The following is a 20,860-nucleotide window of genomic DNA, read 5'->3' as shown; positions in this document are numbered from 1 at the left end:
TTTTATTTGGTATTAATTTTTTTTTTATTAAATTATTGCCTTTTCTTTTTTTTTTTAGTATATAACTCATCTTTTATAACATCTATCATGAGCAAAGCAGTATGTATAATAAATGAACACATGTACATAAATTATTAAACTAATATTATTTTGTTTTTTTTCTTTATTCAGCCTACTCAAGAACAACTTGATGGTAAAATCCTCATTGGGCCTTTTTTTTTTTTTGTAACTACATCATCTTACTTTTTTTTCTTTTGTTTTGTTTTTTCTTTATTTATTCAGAATGGAAGGAAGCCTTTTCTTTGTATGATAAGAAAGGTAACAGCACAGTTTCTTCTACCAACTTGGGTGACCTTTTAAGAGGTCTTGGTCAAAACCCTACTCAAGCTGAAGTACAAGAACTCATCAAGGACACTGCAAAATCAAAAGGTGTACCTGAAACTCAAGGTAAATTATAATTAGTAGTTGAGTAAAAGAGTTCTGTTTTAATGAAATTGGGTGGATACCTTTTCCCCTTTTTTTTTTTTTCTTTTTAGAATTTGATATCGACTTTGGTACCTTTTTATCTATTCTTACGCGTCCTGATGGCTTCAAACCTGCAGGTTCTGCTCAAGAATTTATTCAGGGATTCCAAGTTTTTGATAAAGAAGGAGACGGATATATTTCTGCTGGTGAATTACGTTATGGTAAAAGGAAAATAAAGTCGATTTTGTTATCCTTGAAATTCATGAGTTTTTTTTTTATGTTATAGTTTTGACCAACCTTGGTGAAAAATTAAGTGAAGAAGAAGTAAATGAACTTTTAAAGGAAGTCGAAGTTGGTAAAGATGGTCGTATTAACTATGTTGGTAAGTTACTCTATTTTAATGTTTTAGTTTTCTTTTCCTTCCTTTTCCCCCCTGGTTCTAATCTTTTGCTTTTTTTTTTTCTTTAAAAGACTTTGTTACTGTTGTTTTGTCGAATTAAGTATACCGTATCAGGATTGTGTTCACGCGTGATAATAAACACATTTAAACATATTAAAATGCAGTTTTATTATATTATTTACGAGAGCATAAATTAGATAGTTTTGAAACAATTAAAGTCAATATGAGACAAAATTGATTTATATTATGACATGAAAGTAAATGATTTTATTGTTCTGTTATAAGCTTGAAGATCCTTTTTTCTTTTTCTTTTTCTTTATCAAAAGAAGTCTTCCCTTTGTATTATGAAGATATTTTATACTATTCCTTTTCTCAAAATTATACCATACTTTAAAGTATATCGGCATGTGAAAAACCATTCAATTTATTTATGAAAGCAAAAAAAAAAAAAAAAAAAAAAGATAAATAAAAAGCAGATTACGTAAAAATAAAATAAAAAATAGTGTGGAGTAACCACAATAAATCTCCCAATGGAATATCGCCAGCTAAAAAAAAAAAAAAAAAAAAAAAAAATTGGACAAAAAAAAGTGGGGGAGGAGACAAAGAAACAAAGTATTAAAATTGTTATTTTATTATTATTATTATTTTCTATTTTTTTTAAAAAAAAAAAAATAATGTTGTATCAACAAAGTAGAATAGTATTATTATTCTTTATAGTGCTTTTAGTAACATTATTTGGACCTAACTCTACTAATGCTACAGCTTTAACTTATGAGCTCTCTGCTAATGAAGATGCCTGTTTCTATGTTTGGGCAGATAAACCAGGCAAAAAAGTCGGGTTTTATTTTGCTGTAAGTTATTCTATATACATTTTGATTTTTAAGGATTGATCATTTAGTATATATATATACATTCTGAAGGTTCAACAAGGCGGTGCATTTGACATTGATTATGAGGTCAAAGATCCACAAGATGATAGCATTCTTAAAGGAGAACGAGAACGTCAAGGCGATTTCGTCTTTACTGCTAACCAAGTAGGAGAATATTCCTTTTGCTTTTCCAACGATATGTCAACCTTTGCCGAGAAACTAGTGGATTTCGAAATTAGCGTTGAACATGAAGTACGCCCAGAATTTATTGTGAAGAAAGATGGAGGTAATGACCAGCAATTGACGGAGATGGAAGAGACCTTGTTTAGGTTATCAGGTACTCTAACAAATATTGCCCGCACACAAAAGTATTTCAGAACGCGTGAAAATCGTAATTCGGCTACTGTTGCTAGTACAGAAAATAGGATCTTTTGGTTTGCATTTTTAGAGAGTTTGGCTATTGTTTCAATGGCTTGTTTACAAGTATTTGTGATTAAAAGCTTTTTTAATGTGAAAAAAGGTGGTGTTTAAATAAAACAATTCGAGAAGGAGAAAAAAAAAGAAGAAACAAAAAAAAAAAAAAAAAAAAAAAAAAAAAAAACGAAACCTTTTGCCATAATTGATTTAATACTTATTGTTGTGTCGGGATAAAATGGTAAACAATAGAATAGGAAAAATACGGAGAGTTTTAGAGATATAAAAAGATGTACTTTCTGTAATTTATTTTATTTTATTTCATCTTTTTTTTATTGTTTTTTTTATATATATATAAAAAAGCGTGTTGATATAATTATGTTAAGAAGCCATACTGCTCGTCTTGTTAATAAACGAATTATATCTTCATATTTAAGGCCATCTGCTATTGCCTGTTATCATCAACAGCCAATCACATCTGTTATTAATAAGCTAGATAACGGTAATCAAAAGCTATGGGAGCATCTACCTGGTGAAGGTGGTTCGAAAAATGAAGGCGTTGAGACACTGTTAGGCTCATTGAGAGCTGAGAATTATTGTCATCCTGATCCATTAAAAACAGTGGGTCATGACCATTTTGATGTCGCTGTTGTAGGTGGTGGCATTGTAGGCTTAGCGACTGCAAGAGAACTTATACGTCGATATCCTACGATGAAGGTGGTATTGCTAGAAAAGGAAGCTGAGGTAGCAGGTCAACAAACAGGACATAATTCTGGTGTGGTAAAGTTTTACTCTTATAGTTAACAATAGGCTTTCATTATTTATTTTATTTTATTTCTTTTTATTTTGGTTTTTATATATTATAGATACATGCAGGTATTTATTATCAACCTGGGTCTCGAATGGCGCACACTTGTACTAGAGGCGCAGACTTAATGTATGCTTATTGTGAAGAGCATAATTTACCTGTAGAACGCTGTGGTAAACTTGTTGTAGCATGTAATGAAAAAGAACATGAGCAAGTTGAAAAACTGTATCGACAAGGTACAGCCAATGGAGTAAAAGGATTAAAGATTATATATAGTAAAGAGGTATATAAATATATATACACATATATATAAAGTAACAATGATATTTTTTTTTTATATATATAGATTACTGAGTTGGAACCAAATGTGAAAGCCTATAGTGCATTGTATTCGCCTAATACAGGCATTGTTAATTATTGGTTAGTAGGTCAATGTATAGCAAATGAATTAAGGAAATCAGGGTAAATAAATAAATGAATAAATAAATAAATAAAACCCGCATTGCTATATTTATTTATTTTATTTATAAATTTATTGATTATTATAGACGTGTAGATATCAAAACTTCCTTTGAAGCTAAACAATTTCGCAAATCCTCCGATCAGAAAATTGTTATTTCTGGCGGCGAAAAATATATGGATGGCCCTCAATTAGAGGTGACTGCAGACAATGTAATTACCTGCGGTGGCCTTTACGCCGATCGATTAGCTGGCCTAGCAGGAGGAAATCCTCATCAGCACAAGATTGTTACTTTCCGTGGCACTTACTATCAATTGAAACCTGAGTATCGTACCTTGGTTCGACATAACATCTATCCAGTACCTAGTGGAGGTGGTATCCCCGTCGGAGTTCACTTTACCCCTACTGTGGATGTACGTCGTGGCCATCAAATGATTGTCGGGCCCGGTGCTTGTATCACCTTCAGTCGTGAGGGTTATCGCTTCTGGGATATGCAACTCAAAGATATATGGGATAATATAATGAACATTAACTTGTGGTCCTTTGCACTCAAGAATTTGAACCTCTCATTTGGTGAGGTCTATAGAGATTTGAATAAGAGAGCGTTTTTGAAAAGTGCTCAAAAGTATGTACCAGGTTTAAGTGGGGACATGGTAGAGCCTAGTTTCGCTGGCGTTATGGCTCAAGTCTTTGAAAGTGGTGGCAAAGCCGCAGCTGATTTCATTGTGGAACGTCAGGTTTTAGATGGCTTGGTGATGAATGTGCGTAATGCACCGAGTCCCGCTTGCACTGCTGGTTTTGCCATCGGAGAAATGATTGCTGATTGCGCTGAAGAGGATTGGCAATTAAGTAAAAAATATAAGAAATAATTAATACAATTATTTATTAGTACTAGATAAACTAATCTTCAAGTGATATAATAATTCATGTACAAAAAAAAATATATATATAAAAATAAAAAAAAATAAAATAAAATAAAAATAAATGGAATATATGCGATTCATGTATATACAATAAAAGTAAAAATAAAAATAAAACAATAATAATTTAAATGGGCACAGCATCAGTTGTTTCAGATGTAGCAGTGACGTTAGTAGTAACAGTGCTTAGACTATTGGCAGGTATAGTAGTGTTATTCATATTAGTAGATGTAGTGGAGTTATTAATAACTGTAGGAGGAGTACTGGCAATAACAGTAGTCATGTTATTAGGTGTAGAAGGACTAGCATAATTTGTTGCAACAGAAGGTGAGCTTGTAGTATTATTTGAACGAAGTCTTTCCATAAATCCAATGACACGCATCATATCCAAATCTGGTGGATCACTCTCAATAGCTAACGTTAAGGGTTGAACCAATGCATCTACTTTTTCAATAGGTAAACCACAACTACTAGCAATTAAGCGTCGATATTCCATTTCCTTTTCATTTGCTCTCTTTTTCTCTGCTTCTAATTCAGCCTGAAGCTTCTCCACAAGTTTTGTACTGGACTCTAGTTGATGCTGTAACGTTTTAACTTTCTTTTCCAGCTTGTTATCTGTGTGTGGAGCGTCTTGTAGGGTATCTTCGCCCATAAGCTCATCATATGCGTTTAACTTGTCTTCTAGTTCATGTATCCTCTTTCGAGATTCTGCCAATTGCATAGAAACAGGTAATTCAAGCCTTCGATGCGCTTCTCTTAGCTCGTATTTTATCATGTGTAATTCCTTTTTTAATTTGAATACTTCCAAATCTCGTTTTTTTAACTGTTCTTTATAATCGTCTTCAAGCTTTTGAATCATATGTTCGACAGCTATGAAAAGATTAAGTATGAATCGTAAATCAATAAAACATAATTGAACTTACATTTTAATAATTCTTGCCCTTTTGGATTGTTTTCATATTTTGTTGGTTCAAACTCAAGTTCATCGTTATCATCTATGTTAGATATTAATGGATCCTATAGTAATAAATATTTAGTAAAATTAATTCATAATTTTTAATATTTTGTTTTTTTTTCTTACCAAGGCACCATGCTTAATTAAAACGTCGGCAATATCTTGACATTCAATCCTTAAGGCAATGGCCAATGCTGACTCATAATAATGTGTATCCTTCACATTCAAAATATTTTTGAGAATACTTTTCTTAGGCACGGCCTTCACAAATCGTTTTACATAATAGATAGCTGCATCTGTAAAGCCTTCTACAGAAGCTGTTAGAGCAATATGATGTAGAACGGTGCGTCCTCGTTTATCTGTGACAGGAATTGCTTCTGCCATCAAGTCAACCATGTCACCAAAGCATTTATTTTCATAGCAGCAAGTAATCATGGCTGCACGCATTAGGGGTGTTTCACCCTCATAATTAACGCGACAGACATTAGCGCCATTCTGTATTAAGAGTTTAACAATTTGTAACCGACCCAAAGCAGCAGCCCAGTGAAGTGCAGTGTGGCCCTGTTCGTCGATAACTAAATCAATATTAAGATCTTTGGTTAAAAGGGCTGAGGTAACTAATGATGGTGTGTCCTCAGGGTCATCAGAAAGAAAGATGCTCATTAAAAGATTGCGATGATGTTCATAAAAAGGATCTTCTAAAAGATAGGGCTCTGGTGAAACACCCACAAGTTTAAGCTTCTTGCGTGATGTCTGTTGCTTTGATTGATGGAATGGCCTCTTTTGTGATTTGGGAAATTCTTCTGTATTGTTGTTGGGTGAAGGAGGCGCTGGTAAAGCTAAAGGACCTGAAGAAGATGCTCCCTCTTCTTGTTTTAAGTCGTCATTATCTTTTTTATCTTTTAGAGTTGAAGGATCAAAGTTTAATAAAGGCATTAGCCTATCTAATACTTCATATTTCTCTGCTAATTGCTTCCCTCTTTCAAATGGAATCCTAAAAAGTAAAATATATGAATTTACAAAACTTTTTTAATTGTTGAAAGCTCATATATTTATATTTACCAAGTTCCTTGATATTTTCCATATCCACCCTGTACTTTCTCATGTTCACCCGTTAATACTTCTCTTTCGAGGATTTTGGATCTTCTTGTCTTTTCAAAGCCTGCTACTTTTAAAATTTGCGTAGCATTTAAATAAGAATCTTCTCCACGAACCATGGTAGCAATACCATGAATCATCATTTCATAAACTTGAACACCAGAGTATACGGCAGAGTACACTTTGCCAGCTGACATTGCAAATTATTCAACAAAAAAAGATGATAAACTATGAAGAATTTTATTTAATTTCAAATTAAGGAAAAAAAAATGATTAAATAATTGAGAAAAAAATATATGTGATAAAAGAAAAAGAGAGGGGAGGAGATTTTTTTAGTACCAATATGATGCAAAAAAAAAGAAAAAAAAAAAAAAAAAAATCGCGTGCTGCTTCAAAAAAAAAAGCGCGTAAAAGTTCCCTAATTAGGAAATTAATTAGACCTTGCTTATTTATGCATGAATATATAAAAAAAATTGAGTAAGGAACAGAAGGTATAAAATATTGAGAAAAGACAGTAACTATGTATGTAACTAGACTAAAATTATTTTGTACATAATGATTACTTTGCAAACACTTGCTTGTATCATGATAATTGTTAAATCAACTTATACAATAATTGAGAGTAACATTTGATACCAAAATGCACATTATGTATAGAGTATTTTTTGATGAAAAATAAGAAGCTACTTATAGGAGTAATATAAATTTATATTTGCTACTATAGTAGCATCAAAAATTAGAAGGAAGTAAAGAAGGATTATGATTATATATATGTATATGTATATATATATATATATATATATATATATTAGACTTATCGTTAAATCAAAATTGTACTATTTTGAAATGTATGTATATTATTTCTAAAATTGTAAAGTATTATCTGCTAACATGGTATTGTGATTTAGATTAGTTAAAAATGAAATATAAAATATAGACAATGATAAATTAAAAGAAAAAGAAAGAAAATAAAATGAGAATAAAATAAAAACAAAAGAAAGCACTTCAAGACTTATCGTGTAATAGTTATTAAGAGTAAAGTATATAAAGATTATTTCAATATTGTATGTCAAGTATTTGTATTTTGAAAATATTGACATGTATGGAATTATAATATATGATATAACAAATGAAATATGATAACAGTATATGACCTGATATTAGTTGTATATACAAGATTAATCATATATAATGCATGTTATTTGTTTAATGTGTAATGAATCAATAGATATACCAATAAAATATAATAATCTCAAATAAAACATAAATATAATTTCAATAATAGTGATAAAATAATTACATTACAAAGCATTATCAATGTTTGATTGGATGGCTTTATTTAAAAATTATGAGTACAATACCTTAGTAAATAACTACACTGATCTGCAATACGTCGATCATGCTATTGAAGACATGTCAATAGAAATTAAAGTACGTTTAAAGAAGGAGGTCAAATGAAGAAAGAAATTTAAACCGCTGACCAATAGCAAGTGAATATGTAAGACAGGGACAAAATTGAAGTAAGTTTACACATCGATGTTTCTTGGAGGTTGAGGCTTGTCTTAATATTTGTTTGTATTTTATTGGAACTCATTCATATATTATGTATTACTTTATCATATTTTTATTTCATATAAATACAATTATTGTTTGATAGAAATAAAGAAAAGGATCAAACAAGATTTAACTTAAAAATTTAGATATTATCTTAACTGTCTTTATTTTATTTTGACTTATCGGTTAGCAACACCAACAACAAGAAGAAGAAGTATAGTGGCTTGAATTAGGCTATAATTATTATTGATTTTGATAAGCGTTCTAAGCCAAAGTTATACGATAATCTAAGTGTAATCAAAATAATATCCTAATTCTTTGATTCTATCTGACATTTATTTCGCTTTAATTGTACCATCTCACTTATATTATCCATTATATGCACTCTATATTATATTAAAGTTATTCATAGAATATTTTATAACATTCGATTGTCAATTTATATAATTATCATCCTATATTTTATATTTAGAAACATATAAATATATGCATCATTAGCATATGGAATAAAAACATCGTGTGATATTTATTGTAAAATATTAAATGAAAAATATTATAAAATAAAAATAATAAAAAGACCAAAGAAGTCGATGAGACCGAACAATAGTTCTAAAGTCAATGATTTTATTTATGAATTTAAATTGATGTATATTTATAAGAATTGTTAAAGAAGTCTGAGATAAGATGTGAACCATAAAAGTGTTAGTTACAACCGAATAAGTTATGTTATAGATAATGAAGTATTAGAAGTGTGATGGAACGTAAAGAAAAAATAAAGATAGAAGAAAAATAAAAAATAAGAATTGAAAGTTAAAGATTATTTTGTGTCTACACAACTGCTTGTATTTATATTAATGAATCCTGAATCAAAGAAATAAAAATAGCTGTCAAAGAGCATAAGTCATGAAACAGTGTTAGTATTCGGATATACATGTTGTTGATTCAAGAGACTGATTTATATGGATTACCTATTGGGTGTTATAATGATCTGATTAAGGTTTTAAATCGTCTAATTTGAGTATATGTCCCTGATGTCTTTCGAAGACGATCTGAATCCTTTATCAAGGTTATAAAAATAAATATTCAGAAATGATATGATGGCTTATAGTTGACCCATTTAGATGATTGAATGGTAAAAAGTTTTATATTATTTACAGGATGTTATATACAGAGTCTTATTTCATATCCAGGCTTATGGTTTATCCTTTATTATGTAATTCATCTACGATAATATTACTAATGCTTATATCCAGAGCTTGTTCTATAACAAATAATATGTTAGTAGGTTGATTTGATGTTTACTTGAATCCTTATAATAATATTAACTTATTGATATTAAATATCATTTTATTGAAGTATATAGAATTTTTTCTCTTTTTTCTTCCTTTAGTTTTGTTTCTTTTATATGTTCTAAAAAGTTTATATACAAATATATCGAAACTAACATGTCATGTATAACAAGATTAATTATCATAGTTAAGGACTTGACAATACGAAATAATTGATAAGAAATAATCGTGTAAGATGTTAATAGAAATAAAAATGAAGGATGAAGTAAAATAAGTAGAAATAAAATATACAGGTAATATATATATCAATAACAAATAATAAATAACACCAACAATAATACTAATAACGTTACCAATGTAAATATTTAATAAAATTATAACTTGAATAACTGAGAATACCAATACAATTTTTCTTTTATTTTCATTTTACTTTGCTTCACCTAATTATCTTTTACATTATGGGCTATTATAATTTTTTTTAGCCAGTTAAATAATTTGTATTGCTTGTCTACATCATCATTTTGCGAGAAGAGCCAAGTTTTAACCAAGAATTAAATATACGGTGTCAAATTACTGTACATTTGTGGTGCTCCTTTAAGCTTAATCTTGATTTGACCTTTGTTATTTTTAATGTTACATCCGGGACTTGTACAATAATAAGGAAGAATATCTTGTTATAAAATAAATTTTAAGTTGCTCTTCAATTCCTTTTCTTTTACTTTCTTTAACCAGTTGATGTCCTTCGCCATCAATGCTCAATAAAATAATTTACAAGAGCAAATTTAATGCCCAGATTATAACTCTATATTTTATTCTTAGAAAAAATAAAATAGAGGTGTTTAAAAGACAGATAAGCAATATTATTGGGTGAGTCACGTGATTATTTTAAAATCGAAAAGCTTCATATATTATTTAATTAATCTCTAGGCACCAAGTGCCTTGTTAGCTCAGTTGGTAGAGCGTGAGACTTTTAATCTCAATGTCAGGGGTTCGAGCCCCCTATGAGGCGATATTTTTTTTCTTTTTTTTCTCAGCTCGCTGTCTTTTAGACGTCGTTGCTTTTGCTTGGAACAAAGATTTGATTTTGTTTAATAATTAATGGGTGATATAAGATACCCTGTGAAAGCAGTAAAACAAAGGGAAAGAAGAGTGTAAGCAAGACAACTGTAGTAACGTAGCCAATCCTTAAGGCACCACCATCGGCTGGGAATTGCTGTTTTCGCTCAATTTGGTTTTTGACCTTGATGCGTCTACTCAATTATTGTAAATGTTATTGAAAAAAAAAAAAAAAAAAAAAAAAAAAAAAAAGACTTTATTAGACATATTATCTCCCAACACAATGACGATGACATGCTTGATAAAACTTTTGTCTAAAGGGTGTTCCTTTCAAGGAGCTTGAGACTAAGTTTCGTGATCTTTGTGAAAACCATACTAAAGTTTTCTATTAAATTTCAAATAGGTGAATAATTTAAAATCAAATAAAAACTTGCTTTTTTTTTATTGTTTGTATAAAGAAATAGATGTGCACATGTTCATATGATGTTATATATATAACTCTTTCCTTATAATAGACTTTATTGCAATAAACATATATAATTATAAATAAGTGAAAATTAATCTCTTTTTTTTTGGTGGGGGAGGGGTATATCTTAATGATGATAATAAATAATAATTCAGATATAAATTAAGCAAAATCTTCAGGCTTAGGCATATTACACAAAAGAGCCTCCAATGCTTTCCAAGTCTCAACTGTTCTACGAGAATATTGAAGTTGATCATGCACAAAATTTTGATAAAGTAAGGATACAAAAGCTTGTTGTTTGTGTAAATAAGATAATTCACTTGCAAGGCAGTATTTAATATAGATATCTCTTCTTTGTTGGTATATCATTTTTTCGGTATCCTATATAGAATAAGTAATTATTTTATATGTATACTTGTATTTTTTTTTTAAAAAACTTCTTACGGCTTTAATAATTGCATCTAATCTTTCTACTTCAGATTCTAAACCTGGTACACCACGATTCTGATTCACTTTAACAGTATTTGCAGAAATTTTACGATATAGAATGTTGATTTGATTTGATTCTAGATTAGGTTTTCTATTATTTAGCATTTCCAAGAATGCTATACAAATATCTCGATGTCTTTTAAGACTTTCGAGGATGCCTTCAACCGTAGAGGTAATTTCGGCTTCAATAATCATACTGCTTTGATTTAAATAACTACCAATATTTTCATAACCACGTGTTACTTGCCCACAAGCTCGACAATCCGTTGCAAAGCATTTAGCCTCTATATCTCTCAGCTCTCTATTTTAATATATATATATAGAAGCAGAGAGAGGAAAAAAAAAAAGCATTAAAGACCACCAGAATAGAATTGATCTAGTGTAACCTACTTTAAATTTTCTGTATATTTCTTCATTTCTATTGCTCTACTGTCATTTAATTGAACGATTTTTTCTATAATAGAACATAGTATATCATATTTTTCTATAGATTTAGATAACCTTGTATGAATTTGCTCAATACGTATGTTTAAATCTTTTGGTATAAATGCTTCAAGGTCTTTAGTTTGAGGATTGACACGTACAAATTCTTCGTTTACATTAGGCGATTTTGCTTTTCTCCAAGCTAAGAATTCCTAATGATATATAATGCACAAATTCAATATTTTAAAAAAAAATAAAATAAAAATAAAATAAAATAGTTAGTATTATGTGTATTATTTACCGTTTGCTCTGTTAAAAATGTGACCACTTCTTCATCATTTCGTAGTACTGGATGCCGTATAACACAATTTATAAATCTTGATAAACCCTGACATCGTTTTTTAAGAAAGATTTGATCCTCTTCATATTAATTTTTTTTGTTAAGTATTATTTATTATATTATCGAGGATTTATTTGTGTGACTTACTTCCTGAAATCTTTTTCGGTGGGAGATTTGGGATAACTCTGAAGGGATATCTTTTTAATAATATTTGCCAGAACCAGTAAAAATCACTATATCGACGCCTTACAGATGTTTGACGCTGATTACTATGAACCCAATAATAAACATGAGTAAATAAAAAGCCTTCTGTTTCTGCAATGGAAACAGTAATTTGATCAAGATCCGAAAACCATTGATAACTTTCAGTGGATGCCTTCACAAGTGCTTGTGTAGATGCTTTGTCTGTAACAAGATCGACACTCATCACTCTGCTTGGTGTAAATGTAATGTCTACTGTTGCTGTAGCGGATACATCATTTTTAGATAATGACTGTTCGTTGACATTGCTTTTATTCATATTATCAGAAGAGTCATTATTATTCATGTTTTCATACGTTGTAGGAAACATATTTCCATTTGGAGGAGTAGATGAGGTTCTCCATGGATCAACGTCGTAGCTTTGTTGTTTTGTTGATTTACTAGCCGTAATTGGATTTGTACGTTTGATGAAAACATGATCAAGATTAAGTAATGAAGGAATTGGTAAGTCTGTTATATAAATATATATATATATACACATATAAAGAATTAAGAATTTAATACCATAAAAAAAAAGGGGAAGCAGAGAGATGAAAGCTTACCATTACGATGTTGATATACTTTATATAAAGATAATTCTAGAAATATATGATTTATTAAAAGAGAGAAAAAGGAAGATAGACATTTATATATGAATTCTTTTGTTTACCCATATTTTTTTGAGCAAGTCCTAATAATGCTAAAGCTGTATTAAATTCATTTCTTGTAATATAAATTGCATTTGAAGGTACAATCAAAGCGGAAATCTAATTATATAAAGATATATGAACAGTATTAAATATTTATACCATTTGATTTTAATTACCTACTTGTTCAAATATTCGTGGTCCAAGTCCTCCTAAACCTATAATTATTTCTAAGGCTTCAATACTCACTCGATCTCCAACAGGCCCTGCACGTATATAGGCTGTGTCAAATATTTCTGGCAAATCGACCCCGACTAATAATAAGTTTTGAAAAAAAAAGTATATTAATAACATATAAAATAAACGAAGAAAGTATAAATAAGGCTTAAGAGAAACCACCATATATATCCTTATGAAAGAATAAATAAAAAAAAAATTTTTTTAAATGTACCTAATGCATTATTAGCAGTGATATCCTCAGTAATTAAATTGTTCTCCAGTATTTGTGAATGTCCCAGAGATTGTCTAAGCGCATCTACTGATTCAAAGCCTGAGGCGCTCCAGGGGTCTTCTTCTTCTACTGCAAATGAGATGTTTCTTAATTCGGGAAGAAAATAATTACTACTAGGTTGAAGAAATGATGGATTCGCTAAATCATCAGTCATTGACATTTATTATTGAATATTAAAATAAGTATATAAATATATATGAAAAAAAAAAAAAAAGATAGAGAACAAAATAATAATAAAAAGATTGGATGACGTTGATATTTTATTTTTATTTTTATTTTTATTTTATTTTTACACACTACTTTTTTTTTTTCTAGGTACGAATAAACTCTATCATTAATTCGCAGTGTTCAGTGTGAGGAAATAAGTCTACAGATACTGCTTTCGAAGGCTTAAAAGGTGATCCTTGATATTTTTTTGAAGTCGGTCGACATAAACTAAAATTTAAAAATGCATATTTAATGATATATCAAAGATAATATGGTATTATTACCCAATAAAATTCTGCATGGCTTGTTTAGCATCACAGCTAATAAAAATTACTTTTTGAATGGCTAAAGTTTCTCTAATTGCACGAATAACAGAACTATGAACACCGCTTCGAGGAGGATCCAAGATGGCAATAACTTCTTCATGCTTTTCTTTATTGGTTACAATATCTAATCTGTCTTCTACTTTACCAGTATAAAACTGAATATTTGACACATCTATAAATCAATGATAAATACAGTAATAAACTTAAATAATAAAAATATTACTATTCATCAATGCGTTTGCTTTTGCATCCACAATGGCTTCAGGTACCATTTCAATACCAATTACTTGATCAACAGATTTTGCCATAGTAATACCAATCGTGCCTGTGCCACAACAGAGGTCAAGTAAAGTTGTCTTTTTTTCTTTATTAGGTTGATAACACCATTCTGCACATTTAGCATATAAAAGTTCTGTTACTGGTGTATTGACTTGAAAAAATGAATTATATGAAATTTGAAATCGATGACCAAGAAGCTCCTCATAAACGTATCCGTCACCTGTTAGGATTTCAGTTTTGCCCTTATCTGTAATTCCATTCGAGTTACCATTCCAGATTTGAAGCATTAATGTATTCTTTGTATTTTCCTCTCCTTTTGAAAAGAAATGACTCCAATAATTTATTAAATTCTTCTTTTCTTGTACTAGTTGCTCTTCAGTTAGACTTTCTGCATTGATTTGTATCAATACCATCACTAATTATGTATGCATATATATATATATCATTTAACAGTTAGCAGAATTTATTTCTAACGTATAATAAACAAATACATACCATCACCTGTTCTTTGAGTTCTTGTCATCATAGTCCTCCATACACCCCTCTTTTTTACTCTATCATATACCTCATATTCAGACTGTCGTACATATTCCTATATAATCTGCATAAGTATAAAGTTTGAACACTTCTTTTCCTATATATACCTCCATCATCTTTGCAATTTCTTTTGCTTTTTTCGACACATGTAGACACTCATTTGGACTTGAAACAGTTGTTATACCATCTTTATATAATCCTAATACAAATCCAACAGTTTCGTTACCTTCCAAGTTTTTACCGATTGAAAATTCACATTTTGTTCTATACTCATCAATAGAGGGAGAGTGTATGATATCGAATACTTCACATTGCATATCTTCTCTATGTATATTTTAGAATAACACGTTAATTCATAAAACAAGTATAAGAATGAACGGAGGTCAATTATTACATACAATGTCTTTGTCCAAGCTATTTGCTGTTTTCCTACATCACTTATATCTGGTAAAGAATTTAACTTTTTTCGAAGTTTATTTAAATATCGTGCACCTAATTTATGCTTTTTCGCAATTTGATCCTCATAGGCTATTTTATGTAAAGGAGTGACTTGATCTGCTAACCTTTCAGCGATAGGTCTATCATCTTTTTCTATTTCCGATAATCCTCTTTGCTGTTGCTCTTTGGATGGATGAAGAAGCAATGTAGAAGAAGATGATTTTTCAGGAACTTTTGAATACTCTGCAGATAGATTTCTTTTTTTAAATTCAGCTCCATGTAATTTAAATACAGCAGAACGAGCAGCTTCTTCTGTCTGATAAGAAGAAGATTTGTTGTCAGTTATTTAATTATCTTTTTTTTTTTTTTTTTTTTTTTTTTTTTTTTTTTTATAATTCCTTTATAATAATAATAATATGAATACCTCAAAATTAAGATAAGCATAATCCCATTTTGGCGCCTTTTTGTATTTATGAATACCAAAACTTTGAAAAAAAATTTTAATCGCTCCAAGCTCATGAGTTGGTAAATTAGTTATTTTGACTCGATGTACAAAATCATTATTTAATTCTACTGATGAGCTTAACTTGGCTGATCTTGACTTGATGGTGGTGGGTAATCTCAAAGTGGACTCTATATAATGTAACAAGAATTTTATTTTTTTATAATTAGAAAAGAAAAGAAAAGAAAAAACAAAAAGAAGGAGGAGGATGGTTGTGGTTAACAAAGATTCTCTTACGTTTGATTGAATAACGTGATAACAAATGATACATGATAGACAAAAAGGATAAACACTTTGCGTTCCTTGAAATTAATTACAATGAGTGAAAAAAGGGCAAGGGTTTGACAACAATATTCCTATTTAATAAATGTAGACTCCGATCCACATCACATATTGTTACTGACAATGCGACACATTTGTTAGTAAAAGAAAAAGAAAAAAAAAAAAAGAGAAGCCATAGTTGTTTATTATTGTAATTGTTCTTTTCTAACGTATAAAGAGTGATAATGAACTTGGTTAATCATTATCTATTTATTCTTTTATTTATTTTTTACAATGTATATATATATATATAAGCACTTTAAAGGAATAGATTTTTGTTTATTATTATTATTATTATAAAAATGGCTATGTCAGAGAAAAATAAACAGCTTGCAACCGTCATTGGTACATTTACTGTAATTGTTTTAATTGCTGTTGGAATCACTATGGCAGTTGTCGGTACATCCCCTCATTACAAATATTTGATAGAAAAGAGGTCTTTAAACGATACCGACACACTCGATAAAGGAACATCGTCACACTCTAACATCTCTTCTTATGTCGAAAATAATTCAACAATAGATTCATAAAAAAAAGAATTCATTTATATATTGGTTGAAATAAAAGCGTTTTATAATTTCTTAATATTTATACATAAATCTTGTTACCTTTTTATAAAGTGATTAAAGTTTGAAAAAAAAGAAAAAATGCATAAAAAGCAGCTATGTCAAAATCAGTAATGATGACAAGATACAACAATTAATAATTTCTATAAAAAGAAAATTAACAAGTATTTCAATTTATTAAAAACCTGTTTTTTTTTAATAATTAAAAATTGTTAGTCACATGTGTATTATATGTTAGTTTGTCATTAAAGGGGATGAATACTATTATATCCTAGAGACAAATAAAATAAACCCCTGCTCTTGCATAGTAAAAGACAGATCGGCCAAACGGGATCCTCTTTAACAAAAATTAAGTTAAGCTTATTTGTTTTATTTTTTTCTTCGAGTCGAAAGGATATATATATAAATATCTACTCTGGCTGTGAGGGCAAACAAGGTAAGTATAGACAATAGATCCATCTACATTCATTAATGATCATCTTTTGCTGTACAAGTAGTAAACGATTTTTCTTTTTCAAATAGTATCCCAAAGTAGAGACTTGCTCTTCTAACAGTATTTACTTGATTGTGTTCTACTTTAGCATTTGGCCATAATAATCGAGGAATATCTTTTATAGTTGCACATCCTAGATAAAAGAAGAATGAACAATGAAAGTGAATTATATTATAGTACGCGCCATTTGTGTTCATTAAGTTCAAAGTGAAATTACTTTAATAATATCGATTATGTAATAATATGTATTTACATTAATTTGTTGACAGGTCTTTATATATAACACGTGAGTAAGCATGTTTTATTATCATTGCAAATTAATATAACATCCGCTCTTCTTATTGGTTAAAATGAATGAAAAAAACCAATATAACTTTAATTTTTGTTGTAATATTCTCCTTTTAATCAAAATGTCTATTATTAATAAGTAGATTTAATTATTTTTTATAATATAAAGTGACTAGTAACCATATCTCTCACTTTTCCCCTTCTCTTTTTCTTATTGAAAATTACAAAGGTAAAAAAAAAAAATATTGTTTCGTCTTAGTTTTTTTTCAATCATTTTCTTGCTAATTTGTAAAGGAAAATCATAAAGAAATAGTCAATTTTCAATAACAAGAAATTCTTTAGTAAATAATCTTATTACTGTCAATAAATACTTTTTTTTTTCTTGTTACTAATCTCTATTACTGCAAATAAACATTTTCCAATGTTGTTGTTAATATTCATCATGTGTATTTTAACCCTATTCAAACTTTAGCTCTCAGATTTTATTGATATAAATTTAGTTTTGTTACACGTTAATAATAAATGTGATATTATAAAAATATCTTTGTTTTAAAAAAAAAAAAAGAAATTTTGCAGAAAGAAAATTAAATGAATTTTGAATTTTATTAATCATATGAAAGGGAAACTTGTTCTTGTCTCTTTAATTACTTTATTTAGAAGGAAAAAATAATAGTTTGTCTTTAAATATTAAAAGGAGAAAGACAAAAAAAAAAAAAAAAAACAAAAAAAGTATTTATTACAATATAATTTTAATTTCTTTTAAGCGGAGTAAATGTTCTCTGTGTAACATTCTTTAGATTTAAATCACACTTTTCATTTTATTCATGTTCTCTCTTTTCTTTTATTTATGCTTCTTTAACGTTTTTTTTTTATTATCTTTTTGTACATATATAATTAATATTAATTATTTTCTCTTCCTCTTTCCCTTTCTCTTTCTTTTTCTTTTTCCCTTTCTCTCTCTTTTCTATTCTATTCTAATTTGTTTAATATATATACACATATAATAGATATATATATATACATACATACATATACATATACGCCCTCTTTCTTTCTATTTTTTTTTAATCATATAATTCTTAAAATAATTAATTACCATGGCAACAACAACAGTTCAACGTAATAGTATCATGTTATCACAACAAAAGAAATTACAAACAGAACAGAATGATGAAGATATTGTATTAGCAAATTATTTATCTTCTTCTCTAAGATTTGACCAGGTAAATTAAATTAACTCCCTTACTTTTTTTTTCTTGTCTCCTTTTCTTGTCTCCTTTTCCATTTATTTTTTTTCTTATATATACCCTTTCCACATCCTTTTTTTTTTCGCGCCTAATTGAAAAAAAAAGGTGGTACGGATAATCTATATCTGGTTAATAAGCTATTTTTAATTTTTTTTATGCATTTTTTTTTTTTTTTTTTTTTTTTTTTTTTTATATTGGATTATTCAAGCAATAAACTTAAATCTTATTTTTAAATATTTATTAGTCACAACAAAGACTTTGGAATTTTACGACACATTATAATACTACTAATACTAATACTAATAATATTAATAATACCACTTACTATATCCCACAACAACAACAACCAATAAGACCTTATCAACAACGTACTCGTATATCAAATAATTCTACATTTAATTATAATTATCAACCACAACCACCAATTCAAGTACAAAAGTCAATATCGACACCTAATATATCACAGCAACGACGTTCTTCAACAAGTAGTCAACATACTCAAAGGAAAAGACACACGTCCTCTTCTTTAATACAGTCTCCTTCTTCTTCTTCAGAAGCCTCCTCTAAAGACATGAATAATACAATACAGACTGAACGTCGTCCCTCAATTTCGTCTATTCAATCTGAAGTATCTATAAATACAAAATCATCTATTTCGAAAAGAATACGTAAAGTCTTTAGCATGAACAACCTTAAAGGATCCTCTTCAAGTACCGATCTAGCTTCCTTAGCAGATAAAAATGACTCAAATTCATCTGTGTCTTCTTCTATGGTAGGATCACCTTTATCTACTTGTTCCTTTGCTGCAGGAGATGAGAAGAAGAAATCGAAATCTTCTTTTAAAAGACGATCTATTGCTTCTCTATCTAATCTATTTCATAAAACTTCTTCTTCTATTGCAGAAGAAGTAGATGAAACTAGTAATTATGAGACAGTTCAACAAAAAAATGTAGCAACAATATCTAGTAATAATAGTAGTAGTACTGCTGCTGCTGCTACGACTTCTTCTTCACAACAAATGGATGATAGACGCCATTCAACTGGTGACTTGCGTCAATTGGTAAAAGATAAAAAGAAAGAAAAGAGACCTACATTAAAAGTCGATACATCCAAGCCAACTCATGGAACAGCTTCATTACCCAATGTAAGAAAAGGTGGTTTAAAAGGTAATATATTTATTTATTTATCTTAATTCATTCTAATATTTTCATCATGTATCATAGTACGCTCTTCTACATCCTCTTGGAACACTAACACTAATATGAATAGTGTTGCCCCTGATTCACCCAATTCTATCATTTCATCACGTTCTTCATTCACTCGTCTCCCACCGCCACCTCCTCAACAGCGTAATTTTATTCAATTACCAGAACCAGGTCTACCATCACCTACATCCTCTGTTACCTCATCCATTAAACAGAACGAAGAAGATAATCATAATTATCATCATCATCCTCATCATTATACAAAACCTTCTGTTGGATTTCATTATGGATCAGGACTTCATCATGGTTCTCCAAGATTAAAGCCTGCTTCTTCATCTGATAGCTCACTTATCATCACAACTGGAAGAAGGATTCAATTTTGTAGTACAATTCAAGTTCATGAAACCTTCTCTTCAGGTGATTACGATCGTCGTTGTGATACCAATGCAACATGTCAAAAGCTAACCCCTATGATGGCTATGAAAATCAAACAAGAATTAAATGAATATAAATTATCTGAAATGGAAGTTCATGTAGAAAGTAGACAATACACACACTTCTTTTTATAATCAATTAAATGCAAGTCGTATATCCAATCATGCATTTTTATAACTTATTAGAAGAAAGAAAGAAAGAAAGAAAGAAAAAAAAAAAAGGGAAGATGTACTTGTATTAAAAGGGATATAATGAAATAAAGAGCTGACTTGAAGATGTGTTTTTTTTTCTTTATTCCCCTTCATTTCATTGTCCTAAATGTGAATACAATCTTTAAATAGATATTTTTTTTTTTTAAAATGGCACTGGCTGCTTTTTAAGTACACAGTAATCTTTAGTACATACAATATAGTTGCTTCTTACTTATGACTACCTACAAGCTGATCATTCAATCTTTAAAGAGTAATGAATGATAAATAAAATAGGAAGAAAGGGAGGGAGGGAGGGATATCTCCTTGATTTTTATCATTTTATTATTTATATATAATAGACAAAGAGTACATGGTAAATAATAATAATAATAATAAAAACATTCTATAATTCCAAGTTCTT

At 29.1% G+C, this 20,860-nt stretch overlaps 7 protein-coding genes and 1 non-coding gene across 8 annotated transcripts; 5 read left to right on the top strand and 3 right to left on the bottom strand.

Annotated features, from left to right (window-relative positions):
- Positions 1-46: 46 nt before the first annotated feature.
- On the top strand, positions 47-1,110 carry BX663DRAFT_492148 (uncharacterized protein). The gene is made up of 6 exons (XM_051525175.1): positions 47-99; positions 172-193; positions 283-447; positions 537-686; positions 752-847; positions 937-1,110. Exons 1-6 carry the CDS (start codon positions 88-90, stop codon positions 963-965), a joined length of 474 nt encoding a protein of 157 aa, XP_051387819.1. The 5' UTR covers positions 47-87; the 3' UTR covers positions 966-1,110.
- A 406-nt stretch (positions 1,111-1,516) lies between these two features.
- BX663DRAFT_492147 (emp24/gp25L/p24 family/GOLD-domain-containing protein) lies at positions 1,517-2,313 on the top strand. The gene is made up of 2 exons (XM_051525174.1): positions 1,517-1,716; positions 1,786-2,313. The coding sequence occupies exons 1-2, from the start codon at positions 1,540-1,542 to the stop codon at positions 2,263-2,265; spliced, it is 657 nt and encodes a 218-aa protein (XP_051387818.1). The 5' UTR covers positions 1,517-1,539; the 3' UTR covers positions 2,266-2,313.
- A 213-nt stretch (positions 2,314-2,526) lies between these two features.
- On the top strand, positions 2,527-4,285 carry BX663DRAFT_424740 (FAD dependent oxidoreductase; the record flags this gene model as incomplete). Its single annotated transcript, XM_051522454.1, has 4 exons — positions 2,527-2,928; positions 3,015-3,239; positions 3,303-3,418; positions 3,505-4,285. The coding sequence occupies 4 exons, from the start codon at positions 2,527-2,529 to the stop codon at positions 4,283-4,285; spliced, it is 1,524 nt and encodes a 507-aa protein (XP_051387817.1).
- A 178-nt stretch (positions 4,286-4,463) lies between these two features.
- On the bottom strand, positions 4,464-6,508 carry BX663DRAFT_424862 (uncharacterized protein; the record flags this gene model as incomplete). Its single annotated transcript, XM_051522458.1, has 4 exons — positions 4,464-5,206; positions 5,260-5,353; positions 5,418-6,285; positions 6,354-6,508. 4 exons carry the CDS (start codon positions 6,506-6,508, stop codon positions 4,464-4,466), a joined length of 1,860 nt encoding a protein of 619 aa, XP_051387816.1.
- Positions 6,509-10,168: 3,660 nt separating this feature from the next.
- BX663DRAFT_t14 lies at positions 10,169-10,241 on the top strand. Its single transcript has one exon. It is a non-coding gene; the product is annotated as a tRNA-Lys (tRNA).
- Positions 10,242-10,786: 545 nt separating this feature from the next.
- BX663DRAFT_492143 (uncharacterized protein) lies at positions 10,787-13,615 on the bottom strand. Its single transcript, XM_051525173.1, has 9 exons — positions 13,345-13,615; positions 13,077-13,207; positions 12,917-13,013; positions 12,810-12,845; positions 12,154-12,717; positions 11,968-12,086; positions 11,634-11,878; positions 11,199-11,544; positions 10,787-11,135 (listed from the first exon to the last, which is right to left on the bottom strand). Exons 1-9 carry the CDS (start codon positions 13,562-13,564, stop codon positions 10,917-10,919), a joined length of 1,977 nt encoding a protein of 658 aa, XP_051387815.1. The 5' UTR covers positions 13,565-13,615; the 3' UTR covers positions 10,787-10,916.
- A 40-nt stretch (positions 13,616-13,655) lies between these two features.
- On the bottom strand, positions 13,656-15,992 carry BX663DRAFT_492138 (S-adenosyl-L-methionine-dependent methyltransferase). The gene is made up of 8 exons (XM_051525172.1): positions 15,864-15,992; positions 15,616-15,802; positions 15,152-15,507; positions 14,861-15,077; positions 14,712-14,808; positions 14,161-14,631; positions 13,896-14,109; positions 13,656-13,839 (listed from the first exon to the last, which is right to left on the bottom strand). The coding sequence occupies exons 1-8, from the start codon at positions 15,962-15,964 to the stop codon at positions 13,716-13,718; spliced, it is 1,767 nt and encodes a 588-aa protein (XP_051387814.1). The 5' UTR covers positions 15,965-15,992; the 3' UTR covers positions 13,656-13,715.
- Positions 15,993-18,221: 2,229 nt separating this feature from the next.
- BX663DRAFT_492123 (uncharacterized protein) lies at positions 18,222-20,462 on the top strand. The gene is made up of 3 exons (XM_051525171.1): positions 18,222-18,584; positions 18,853-19,774; positions 19,832-20,462. Exons 1-3 carry the CDS (start codon positions 18,459-18,461, stop codon positions 20,380-20,382), a joined length of 1,599 nt encoding a protein of 532 aa, XP_051387813.1. The 5' UTR covers positions 18,222-18,458; the 3' UTR covers positions 20,383-20,462.
- The last annotated feature ends 398 nt before the right edge of the window (positions 20,463-20,860 follow it).

The sequence above is a fragment of the Cokeromyces recurvatus genome (assembly GCF_025118155.1).
Source record: "Cokeromyces recurvatus strain NRRL 2243 chromosome Unknown BX663scaffold_1, whole genome shotgun sequence".
NCBI lineage: Eukaryota > Fungi > Mucoromycota > Mucoromycetes > Mucorales > Mucoraceae > Cokeromyces > Cokeromyces recurvatus.
This window is presented reverse-complemented; position numbering and strand designations above follow the sequence as displayed.

Bases quoted from the DNA above. Each gene is read 5' to 3' on its own strand.
- BX663DRAFT_492148 (XM_051525175.1), top strand. The intron at 687-751 runs GTAAAAGGAAAA...TTTATGTTATAG, and splicing joins TGCTGGTGAATTACGTTATG to TTTTGACCAACCTTGGTGAA. The intron at 848-936 runs GTAAGTTACTCT...TTTCTTTAAAAG, and splicing joins TGGTCGTATTAACTATGTTG to ACTTTGTTACTGTTGTTTTG.
- BX663DRAFT_492147 (XM_051525174.1), top strand. From the start codon at position 1,540: ATGTTGTATCAACAAAGTAGAATAGTATTATTATTCTTTATAGTGCTT. The intron at 1,717-1,785 runs GTAAGTTATTCT...TACATTCTGAAG, and splicing joins AAGTCGGGTTTTATTTTGCT to GTTCAACAAGGCGGTGCATT.
- BX663DRAFT_492143 (XM_051525173.1), bottom strand. From the start codon at position 13,564: ATGTCAATGACTGATGATTTAGCGAATCCATCATTTCTTCAACCTAGT. The intron at 12,846-12,916 runs GTAAACAAAAGA...ATATATTTCTAG, and splicing joins ACTTGCTCAAAAAAATATGG to AATTATCTTTATATAAAGTA. The intron at 11,545-11,633 runs GTAGGTTACACT...ATATTAAAATAG, and splicing joins AAATATACAGAAAATTTAAA to AGAGCTGAGAGATATAGAGG.
- BX663DRAFT_492138 (XM_051525172.1), bottom strand. From the start codon at position 15,964: ATGTATCATTTGTTATCACGTTATTCAATCAAACGTAAGAGAATCTTT. The intron at 14,809-14,860 runs GTATATATAGGA...CAGATTATATAG, and splicing joins AAATTGCAAAGATGATGGAG to GAATATGTACGACAGTCTGA. The intron at 13,840-13,895 runs GTAATAATACCA...TTTAAATTTTAG, and splicing joins GCCATGCAGAATTTTATTGG to TTTATGTCGACCGACTTCAA.
- BX663DRAFT_492123 (XM_051525171.1), top strand. From the start codon at position 18,459: ATGGCAACAACAACAGTTCAACGTAATAGTATCATGTTATCACAACAA. The intron at 18,585-18,852 runs GTAAATTAAATT...AATATTTATTAG, and splicing joins CTTCTCTAAGATTTGACCAG to TCACAACAAAGACTTTGGAA. The intron at 19,775-19,831 runs GTAATATATTTA...CATGTATCATAG, and splicing joins AAGAAAAGGTGGTTTAAAAG to TACGCTCTTCTACATCCTCT.